General features: G+C 41.7%; 1 protein-coding gene across 2 annotated transcripts in view; it reads right to left on the bottom strand.

Annotated features, from left to right (window-relative positions):
- Nucleotides 1-12,022, bottom strand: part of LOC139546954 (acid-sensing ion channel 4-A) — a 105,829-nt gene that overhangs the window by 5,259 nt on the left and 88,548 nt on the right. For both annotated transcript variants that reach the window (XM_071355947.1, XM_071355946.1), the window contains exons 2-9: nt 7,936-8,080; nt 7,315-7,442; nt 7,056-7,209; nt 6,213-6,266; nt 1,969-2,122; nt 1,364-1,455; nt 1,053-1,132; nt 483-590 (exon numbers count right to left, since the gene is read on the bottom strand). In XM_071355947.1, the coding sequence (XP_071212048.1) occupies nt 483-590; nt 1,053-1,132; nt 1,364-1,455; nt 1,969-2,122; nt 6,213-6,266; nt 7,056-7,209; nt 7,315-7,442; nt 7,936-8,080 (915 nt within the window). The remainder of the gene's footprint in view (nt 1-482; nt 591-1,052; nt 1,133-1,363; nt 1,456-1,968; nt 2,123-6,212; nt 6,267-7,055; nt 7,210-7,314; nt 7,443-7,935; nt 8,081-12,022) is intronic.

The following is a 12,022-nucleotide window of genomic DNA, read 5'->3' on the forward strand; positions in this document are numbered from 1 at the left end:
CATAAAGATTTATAGTGATATATAAAAGATTTATAGTGATATAGCTTTAAGTGATATATAATGATGTATAGTGATATATATAGATTTATAGTGATATATAAAGATTTATAATGATATAGCTTGTAGTGATACATACATATTTATAGTGATTTATAAATATTTATATTGATACATAAAGATTTATAGTGATATGTAAAGATTTATAGTGATATAGCTTATAATGATATTTAAAGATGTATAGTGATATATAAAGATGTATAGTGATATAGCTTGTAGTGATATATAAAGATGTATAATGAAATAGCTTGTAGTGATATTTAGATTGACAACCGTTGTGCCAAATTGTCGTACATCACGGCTAGAGTGAACTGAACCACCCCATTTTTAGGAGGTTCATTCTCCCTTCATGCACATACTGTAGATGTGTAGGCCCACAACATGCCTGATGCATCATGCCTACCCTCCACAAGCAACACACTCACCTTACTGGCTTTCATATCTTGCAAATCCACAGTTGCAACAGTGGTCGTCTGTTGTTTCTTCTCGTCCTTCGGTGGCCTCAGCAGACGCTGCAGCCTGTGCTTGATCACCTGCATGAAGGGATAGAAGAGAGAACGTCAGGAGTTCACTCCATCGGCACATCTGACATATCCCAGTGCTCAGCGAGCGGAGGCTATCCATATCATTAGCCTCGTATAACACGAGTGAATACATTCACGCTCATAATTGACACATTAGCAGGGATCGGAGTCCTCACGTAAGAGTTGAAAAGGTCAAAGTCCCACTGACACTGATTAAGGCTGCCATTTTAGAATGGTGTCCTTGGGGTTTACAGACTAAGAACAGCTGGAATGTGTGTAGGGTTGTAAAATTCCGGTAACTTTCCCGAAATGTACAGCATTTCCAGAAATCCCGGTTGGAGTCAGGTGGGTATAAAGCAGGAAATCCGGAATCCTCCAACCAGAATTTCTGGGAAAAGTAACAGAATTTTGCAACCCCGAATGTGTCATCTTTTGTGAGCTTCATGCATATACACATATAAGACAATGTACCTCGTAAACATAATCCAAAATTTCTAAGATTGTCAAAATACTGGCTCCAATGAACAAGCCCATCTGGCCTCCAATGTCACCTGAAAAGGAAGACATCGTATTAAGATTCCTCCTTCTGGTATGGTTCCAGGTGATACCAATGATTAACTCATATTTCAAAACCCATTATCTGATTCCAAATTCCATTTATTACTAGAGTCAAAGTTCTATATTAAGACTCATCTTAAACCACATGAAACACCAATTGTTGAAAACTTTGAATAAAACAATGGCGAGAGAGAAAGGGGTCATGGCAGAAAAGAGAAACTCACCTAGTAAACCTGCAACATCGTATGCTTTTTTTTGTTCAATTGTTTCATAGTTAAGAGCCTCAAAGAAGATGTCCAACACCAGAAAGTTGTCTCTGGAGACGGAGAACATTTTAACATTAAGAAAAGATAACTGCATATGTTTATTATACGTTGTTATAACCAATAGTGAAGTGTTATGAAAAATAATACAACTTGCGCTTTCTTTTTAACCTCAACCACAGCACTATAATATTAACAGGATAATACGTCAAAACATATACTGTACCATGTCATTTTTATGGCCATCATAAATTGTCACGGTGGCACTTTCATGCCTTAAAGCAATTAAAAGTAATCAAGTTAATGACTGTCAGATTATGCGGTCTTTAAGATTTTAACAGCATTGAGCAGTGAACATGAAAAGCATGGGCTGCGTCTGAAATAGCAACCTAGTACCCTACTTTCGACCAGGGTCCATAGGTCTCTGGTCAAAAGTAGTGCACTATATATGAATAGGGCGACATTTAAGATACACATGATCTGTAGCCAACCCCTGGGGATATCTCCAATTTCCAGCGCTGATCTCTTCCAGGTCTTAGTAATATAAATCGTCAAGTTAGATCTACCTGATATATTCCTCAGACTTGTCGTATTTCCTGGACAGGTAGCGAGCGGAGCCTTTGCTGGGGATCTTAACCATGGAGAGCTCCTTGCCGTAGCGGGTCAGGTTACATGGTGTCTCACAGGGACAGGTGTCCCCAGTGCTCTTCTGGAGAAGGGCTGAAACACAGAGCAGATTGTTACATCCTGGGTTTGAGACATAGCCTGGAACACAGAGCAGAGTGTTATAGCCTGGGTCTGGAACATAGCCTCGAACACAGAGCAGTGTGTTAGCCTGGCTCTAGGATATAGCTTGGGTCAGTAGGCCAGTCTAAAGCCAGGTGATCCTAAATGAGCTATAGGCTCCAGTGACGATAGAACAGCTGCCATGCACAAAGTGAGGCCCTTGTTCTCCTGCATGGGCACCATCAAATAGGATGCAGGTGTGTTTGGGTTCCATCTTTGCCTCCCTAATAACCACTGTTGATGTATTTCAGTTAGCAAGTTAAAGGGGAATTCTGTTACTTTTTATCCTCATATTCATTATCTCCAGTGTCTATGTGCTGGAGATAATGAATATGAAAATTGGTGGGATTTCCATTTCATATAATTCAATGTCTACTAGTTTCAAGTTTTTATTGTCACATGTACTGTACTAGTACTGTGAAATGCCTTTCATGCTCTCTCTTTCCCAACAATGCAGTAGTTCTATTAAAAAAATGAAGTAGACCAAAAAAAGAAGAACACGAAAGAGTAACTCATCTATATACAGGGTTAGTTCCAGGGTCAGTGCTAATATCATATTTACAATGGGCAGGGGTACTGGAGTGATACGATTAGATATGTATAGGGGTAAGGTGACTAGGCATCAGCATATATGATAAACGGAGTAGCAGCAGCGTGTATGATATTTGAACGTGAGCGTGTGTGCGTATGTAGAGTCAGTATGAATATGTGTGTGTGTGTGTGAGTGTGTAGAATGTGCATAGAGTGAGCGTGCATAGAGACAGTGCAAAAATAAAAGATTTTGTTAGCTATTTAGCAGTCTCATGGCTTGGGGATAGAAAGCTGTTCACGAGCCTGTTGGTGTCATACTTGATGTTCTGATACTGCTTGTCGTGCGGAAGCAGAGAGAACAGTATATGGTTGGGGTGGCTGGAGTCTTTAACAATTTTCCGGGACTTCCTTTCAACACTGCCTGATATAGAGGTCATGGATGTCAGGGAGGTCAGCCCCAGTGATGTACTGCCTGTCCGCACCACCCCTTGTAGCTCCATGCGATCGAGGGAAAGGTGCCGTTGCCATACCAAGCAGCGACGCAGCCAGTCAAGATGCTCTCAATGGTGCAGCTGTTGAACTTTTTAAGTATTTGATGGCCCATGCCAAATCTTTTCAAACTACTGAGGTGAAAGAGGCGTCTTCTTCATGACTGCTTGTATGTGGTATGTGGACCATTTTAAGTCCTTAGTGATTTGGACACAGAGGAACTTGAAGCGCTTGACCCACTCCACTGCAGCCCTGTCGATGTGAATGGGGGTGTGTTCGCTCCACTCCTGTTTCCTGTAGTACACGATCAGCTCCTTGGTCTTACTGACGTTGAGGTAGAGGTTGTCTTCCTGGCACCACACTGCCTGGTCACTGACTTCCACACTGCCAGGTCACTGACTCATTGTCGCTGAGGATCAGGCCTACCACCGTTGTGTTATCAGCAAACTTGATGGTATTGGAGTCGTGCGTGGCCATGCAGTCATGGGTGAACAGGGAGTAAAGGAGGAGACTAAGCACACATTCCTGTGGGGCCCCCGTGTTCAGGGTCAGTGTGGCAGAGGTAATGTTACTACATGCTTAATATACTTACTGAAATCATGGCTATTTCATTGGGTGCACACGCTAACACATACAGTGCATTGACTCTTTCCACATTTTGTTACATTACAGCCTTATTCTAAAATGGATTAAATTGTTTTTTCCCCCCTCGTCAATCTACACACAATACCCCATAATGACGAAGCAAAAACAGTTTTTTAGAAATATCATATTTACATTTGTATTCAGACCCTTTACTTAGTACTTTGTTGAAGCAGTCTTGGCAGTGATTACAGCCTCAAGTCTTCTTGCTTGGCACACCTGTATTTGGGGAGTTTCTCCCATTCTTCTCTGCAGATCCTCTCAAGCTCTGTCAGGTTGGATGGGGAGCGTCACTGCACAGCTATTTCAGGTCTCTCCAGAGATGTTCGATCGGGTTGAAATCCGGGCTCTGGCTGGGCCACTCAATGACAATCAGAGACTTGACCCGAAGCCAATCCTGCGTTGTCTTGGCTGTGTGCTTAGGGGTTGTTGTCCTGTTGGAAGGTGAACCTCCGCCCCAGTCTGAGGTCCTGAGCGCTCTGGAGCAGGTTTTCATCAAGGAACTCTCTGTACTTTGCTCTGTTCATTTTTCCCTCGATCCTGACTAGTCTCCCAGTCCCTGCCGCTAAAAAACATCCCCACAGCATGATGCTGCCACCACCATGCTTCACCGTAGGGATGGTGCCAGGTTTCCCCCCTATGTGACTCTTGGCATTCAGGCCAAAAAATTCAATCTTGGTTTCATCAGACCAGAGAATCTTGTTTCCTATGGTCTGAGAGTCATTGCCTTTTGGCAAACTCCAAGCGGGCTGTCATGTGCCTTTTACTGAGGAGTGGCTTCCGTCTGACCACTCCACCATAAAGGCTTGATGGTGGAGTGCTGCAGAGATGATTGTCCTTCTGGATGGTTCTCCCATCTCCACAGAGGAACTCTGGAGCTCTGTCAGAGTGACCATCAGGTTCTTGGTCACCTCCTTGACCAAGGCCCTTCTCCCCCGATTGCTTAGTTTGGCCAGGCAGTCAGCTCTAGGAAGAGTCTTGGTGGTTCCAAACATTTTCAATGTAAGAATGGCTATTGTGTTCTTGGGGACTTTTTTTTGGTACCCTTCACCAGGTCCGGTATCGGAGATCTACGGACCATTCAATCAACCTCATGTCTTGGTTTTTGCTCTGACATTTACTGTCAACTGTGGGACCCTATATAGACAGGTTTGTGCCTTTCCAAATCATGTCCAATCAATTGAAATGACCACAGATGATGATCATTGGAAATAGGATACACCTGAGCTCAATTTCGAGTCTCATAGCAAAAGGGTCTGAATAGTTATGTAAATAAGGTATTTCTGTTTTTCTTTTTTAATACATTTGCACACAAAAAATATTTGACCTGTGTTTGCTTTGTCTTTATCGGTTATTATGTGTAGATGGATGAGAAAAAATTATAATTTAATCCATTTTAGAATAAGGCTGTAATGTAACAAAATGTGGAAAAAGTCAAGGGGTCTGAATACTTTCCGAATGCACTGTACATTCAAGAACATTTTCTCATTCACAGCGATAAAAGCAAATATTTGCACAATCAGAAAGAAACTCACATGCTACATAAACATAGACCACAATACATGGCTTACTCAAGCATCCCTCTTTTCAAGACAAAATTAAATTCAGTTGGACAAAATGGCCAGTGTCTATGACCTGATAACAGTAATTCCAATTTTATAACTCTTATAATGAGGTTATTTGTATGCAGGGGCAACACATAATCTATTCTTGGACTGAGGCACACAAAAAAATCAACTATACAATACAAATATATAAATAATGTTTTAAGTTATTACCTTTCACAATGGGTGAATTTATTCAGATTATTTGAGTGGAGAATATAACCGATATAAATATGAACAGTTCTTGTAAGATATATCTAGATTTAGCTCACCCACCCATTAAATGGGCTTGGATTCTTTTTGAAGAAGATGATAATTAAATGTCTGGCTTATTAGGCTTGAAAATCCTAATTGTACTAATATATCTCTCATCACACAATAAAGCGTCTCTTTTATGACCGCCATAATATCTTTGAGACAAGGCACCTCTGCACAGAGATAACCCGCACCAGCCAGTGGGGAGTCGGCCGCACCGTATGGAGTTGGTTCGGTGAAGGAATATCAATGTATTGTGAAAGCTCCAACGTGAAGTTGAGTAAGGAGTTGGGTAACATCGGTGTCACTCACAGCTTGCGCATTTCCTTCTCCTACAATTGACATATCAACATGGAGGCAATTTCATTTTGAAATCTTTACCCAGGCTATCTCCACCCATACACTGAAACCCAATATTTCCTTATAAAGTGAGTCAACATTCTGAGTTACTGATTTCACTGTCGTTGTACTCTATTATATTAGAAAATAAAAACATTTCTTACCAAGCGCCTTGTCAACACACTTGATGTTACTGGGAGTGCAGATATCGGCAGTTCCTGGAGTACAAAACATGAAATGAGTTTGATCAATCAAAAACAAAATGGTCGCCACCCGTATCTCTGCCAACATGGAAGATTCTCATTGAGAACAGAACACTAGCTTATCATTCATCTACGAACGCAGACATGGGAAGATGAGTTCCAGGGATAGGGTGTCCGCCTCTGATTGCATCGAGAAATGGAGCACCGGGGCCCCACCCCAAAGGCATATTTAGAAAGTCCAAAAACCAATCAACGATTTACCTTCTCACCGTGACAAACACAGCGCAGGGGGCACTAACGATAGGAATTCATCAGGAGCACAATTAATCGCGGGAAATATGTGTGGCAACGCAGATGACAAAATGTTCTTTGAGTTAATGTTTTGAGAACAGTCGCCTTTCCAATTTGCATTAGGGAAGATTGATTTGGTGACATTAAAGTCGGGGGCACAGAGGAGCAGAGTCGTCATTATGATCAGGGTAGCAGGAATGCACAGGAAATCTTTTCACCATATTTTCAATGGAGAGAGGTCAGGTGTGTCTGTACAGGGGATTTTCATCAAGGAATTAAAAGAAGCAGATTGGTATACCACATAGGACTCTAGTCATGCCTAGACATACATATTGACACAGTGTGTGAACATGAAATGGTTAACAGGGGAAAATATCTAATATCAGTGACCCACTGGTTGAATCAACGTTGTTTCCATGTAATTCCAATGAAATTAGGTTGAACCAACGTGGAATAGATGTTGGATGGATGTCTGTGCCATGTAGGGAGTGAAGTTTACAGTAGACTACTTACCGGGCATGTGCACCATCCTGCAGTTGCACTCCCGGAGCACCTCCTTAGTTTCGCAGCGCAGGCGGCAGGCACTGATGCTGTAGGTGTCGTATCCCGGGATCATCTGGTCACTGGTGGAGCGGCAGTTCCCCCAGGGCTGGGGCAGGTAGGTCAGCTAAGCACAGAGTGATTGATTAGAGCCGTGTCTGAGCCACAAGGAGGAGAAGTGGGTAAAGTACTGAGGGGTGGTAATCTGGGAGAAAGCAGTGCCGGGGCCTACCCTTTGTTCCTGACATGAAACAAAGGTCTGGAATCCCGGGGAGACTCCGAAGCCCAGCTGGTGGATGTAGGGAGGCTCATCCTGGCTGTGGATCTGCACGCGGATCCCTGCCTCTAACGACGTCTCATCTTTCGGGATAAAAGAGGCACGCGCAGGCAGTACAAAGACACACATACAGGGTGGATTCATTCAGCCTTTTATTCATCAATCCTAGGGGAGGGCTAATTTTCACTACGCCTATCTCAGTCATGAGAAAAATGAGACACTGACAATGTGTGTGTGTGTGTGCGTGTGCGCCTGTGTGTGTGTGTGCGTGTGCGCCTGTGTGTGTGTGTGTGTGTGTGTGTGTGTGTGTGTGTGTGTGTGTGTGTGTGTGTGTGTGTGTGTGTGTGTGTGTGTGTGTGTGTGTGTGTGTGTGTGTGTGTGTGTGTGTGTGTATAGTATATGACTAACAGCGCTGTCAACAGATGTATCCCTTCGAGTAATCATTTTACGAAAACATTATTCAGGATGGTGGTGCCATTGCAAGAATGTATCGCTAGGGTCCCATACAAACATGATTCAGAGATTTATGACAACAGAAACAGGATCCCGCAACATCACATAAGATTTATGGCTTACTTGTCTCTTTCCAGATGGGGAGATACTCGTCCTGTTGAATATCCAACATAATCTCCAGGCCATTTCCCATTCCACCTTGCTTGGTTTTCCTGGACGTCGACTTGTTCCCGTTGAAAGTATAACATTTTCCATATCTGGTGTAGACCTACAGGAGAATATGTTCATATCAGAAATGTCACAATAAACGTGCCAATATCCATCTCTACTATGACAGACATACTCGTGAGGTGTCGTAATGAAGTTGAAGATATGGCCTGGAAAATGAACAAGATTGTCTACGTGGTTTACATTCTCTGTCTGTAATAAACCTAGGAGATGTGTTTTGAGGGGAGAGTTATATACCAACAGTCTTGATCTTTACTGATAAAAACATATCAAAAACACAAATTGTAACTTGTACCTATATTTTACATACTTACTGTATGACTACGATAAAATTATCCATTCAGGATTCCACAGAAATCCACAAAAATCCTTTTAATCTACGTGAATAAGAAAATATAAAAAAAACAGAAGCATTTGAAACTGATATACAATATCATTCGAAGGCTTGACAGCAGCCTTTTAAGAAGTGAATTTTCTTTGTTTATGGGCCTCATCTCACTACAGTACAAGCCAAAGTGACACATGTCTATTATTTTGACTTGACACCATAAACCTTGTGAAATGAAAGAATGACAGATGAGAAAATCACATGACAAACAAGATGAGCAGATGAGACAGCGGGGTTGACAGTAAAATAACAACGGTGTCAAATCCAGAATGTTTCTGTAAAAACAAGCCTGTTTTTACTTCAATATCACCCCACTTAGAGTTGCATAATTCCAGTAACTTTCTCAAAATGCCCTGGTTTTCCAGAAATAGCAGATGGAAGATTCCCGGAACAGGAGGGAATAAACAGGAATTCCAGAAATCCTGGGAATTATCAGAATTTTGCAACCCTAAGCACAAGCCTTATAATGACTGGTGTGACGACTAAATTAGGGACAAAAATGAGACAACACTGATAGTTACACACAAATTAAAGCCACGGTTGAGCTATAAAACCTGTACACTGTCATCTGGCTCTGCAGCTGGCTGTTGTACACCATCCATAACAGTCATTAAGACCAGTTTTGTTGTTGTTTGACTCCCAGATTGCCCCTTTAAGCACAAATCAAAGTTTATTGGTCGCCTACACAGATTTGCAGATGTTATCGCGGGTGCAGCGAAATGCTTATACAGGCGCTTACAGTTGAAGTCGGTAGTTTACATACACTTTAGGTTGGAGTCATTAAAGCTCATTTTTCAACCACTCCACAAATGTCTTGTTAACAAACTATAGTTTTGGCAAGTCGGTTAGGACATCTACTTTGTGCATGACACAAGTCATTTTTCCAGCAATTGTTAACAGACAGATTATTTCACTTATAAATCACTGTATCACAATTCCAGTGGGTCAGAAGTTTACATACACTAAGTTGACTGCGCCTTTAAACAGCTTGGAAAATTCCAGAAAATGAAATACATCAACAGGTACACCTCCAATTGACTCAAATTATGTCAATTAGCCTATCAGAAGCTTCTAAAGCCATGACATAATTTGAGTCAATTGGAGGTGTACCTGTTGATGTATTTCAAGGCCTACCTTCAAACTCAGTGCCTCTTTGCTTGACATCATGGGAAAATCAAAAGAAATCAGCCAATACCTCAGAAAATAATTGGAGATCTCCACATGTCTGGTTCATCCTTGGGAGCAATTTCCAAACGCCTGAAAGGTACCACGTTCATCTGAACAAACAATAATACGCAAGTATAAACACCATGGGACCACGCAGCCGTCATACCGCTCAGGAAGGAGACGCGTTCTGTCTCCTAGAGATCAACATACTTTGGTGCGAAAAGTGCAAATCAATCCTAGAACAAAAGCAAATGACCTTGTGAAGATGCTGGAGGAAATAGGTACAAAAGTATCTATATCCAGAGTAATACGGGTCCTATATCGACATAACCTGAAAGGACGCACAGCAAGGAAGAAACCCACTGCTCCAAAACTGCCATAAAAAGCCAGACTACGGTTTGCAACTGCACATGGGGACAAAGATTGTACTTTTTGGAGAAATGTCCTCTGGTCTGATGAAACAAAAATAGAACTGTTTGGCCATAATGACCATCGTTATGTTTGGACGAAAAAGGGGGAGGCTTGCAAGCCAAAGAACACCATCCCAACCGTGACGCATGGGGGTGGCAGCATCATGTTGTGGGGGTGCTTTGCTGCAGGAGGGACTGGTGCACTTCACAAAATAGATGGCATCATGAGGCAGGAAAATGTGGATATTTTGAAGCAACATCTCAAGACATCAGTTAGGAAGTTAAAGCTTGGTCGCAAATGGGTTTTCCAAATGGACAATGACCCCAAGCATACTTCCAAAGTTGTGGCAAAATGGCTTCAGGACAACAAAGTCAAGGTATTGGAGTGGCCATCAAAGCCTTGACCTCAATCCTATAGACAATGTGTGGGCAGAACTGAAAAAGCATGTGCGAGCAAGGAGGGCTACAAACCTGACTCATTTACACCAGCAGCTCTGTCAGGAAGAATGGGACCAAATTCACCCAATTTATTTTGGGAAGCTTGTGGAAGGCTACCCGAAACGTTTGACCAAGTTAAACAATTTAAAGGCAATGCTACCAAATACTATTTGAGTGTATGTAAACTTCTTCCCCACTGGGAATGTGATGAAAGAAATACACGCTGAAATAAATCATTCTCTGTACTATTATTCTGACATTTCACATTCTTAAAATAAAGTGGGGATCCTAACTGACCTAAAACAGGGAACTTTTACTAGGATTAAATGTCAGGAATTATGAAAAACTGAGATGTAAACTTCCGACTTCAACTGTATTACCAAACTGGGATGTTTACTAAAACATAGTACACACCTACCATACGGTTCCTTTGACAGAAAAAAGTCAACATTTCAAATCTACTGTATGATCGTTCAGTAAATGGGTACACATATAGAATATGTAGCCTAGTATGTAGGAACAAAACAATGTTGTCAAATGATTCAAAGGCATACAGTATAATTGTGGCTAAACCAATAGTGTATGAAGAGAACAATGGTGTGCAAGCCGCCCTCTTTGACTGACGTGCTGTTAGTGTAAATTGGTTTAATCTGTGGAAGGCTGGCACAGAGCAAGCAGAGAAGGTAAGCTGTACCTATCATTGATTTAGCCTGCTTCATTGACATACTTAAGCCTCCACCGCTGCACTCAATCTGATCCAGCAGGCTACAGCGGTAGAGGGATTCAAGTTTAGAAATGTAAAAAAAAAAAGGGGGAAAAAAGTAAGAATACTCTCTTACAGAGAGTCCCCGAGTTCTGCTCTAAAACTTTGGCTGTTTTGAGAATGCCGGGGTGTTCACAAATGATGTCCCCAGAGAGCAGGGGAAGTTTTCCCATCATCTCAGCCTGGAAATCGTTGCTGGCAGAGCCTCCACTGATTCATTTCTCAGCTTTAGAGCCTCTCTCTCGTCGCTCCAGGAGTCTGTGTGATTGATGGTGCATTTTCTCCGTGTTACATCTCGCACCAAATTTAGCAAAGTAACAGCTCTGACTTTGTCAATTCCAAGGAGGAACAAAGTATCCTCAAATCACACTGAGGGAGTTCTAAAAGAATCCCTCAAAGGCATCTATAGCTATACACCTTTAAGGTAAACCATGCTGTGGACTAGTGTTCTTGGTAACTTTTAATGAATGTAATAGATAGGTACATTCATGACAAAACTTCTACAATGTTCTCTGTCAAGGTATTGGTTATATTTAACAGATAACCCTGTAAGCCAGATGTCCAGTGACACAAATTTCCTAGGTGGCAAAGGTCCGGATGGATATCGTCCTTTATCAGCGTTGTGGTACAGCGTAGGAACAAACACAGTCGTCTACGACTTAGGGAACATGTTGTTATATAAAATGTACATTTAAAAACATTAAATCAGACAAGACACATTTGAATTAATTACAACTTTTTTCTTCAGAATGTAAACATGTGCATCATTGCATCAACTTTGCTGAAGAACAAAAGTGATAATTGAAAACGTGGCAT

Source organism: Salvelinus alpinus, chromosome 20 (genome assembly GCF_045679555.1).
Source record: "Salvelinus alpinus chromosome 20, SLU_Salpinus.1, whole genome shotgun sequence".
NCBI lineage: Eukaryota > Metazoa > Chordata > Actinopteri > Salmoniformes > Salmonidae > Salvelinus > Salvelinus alpinus.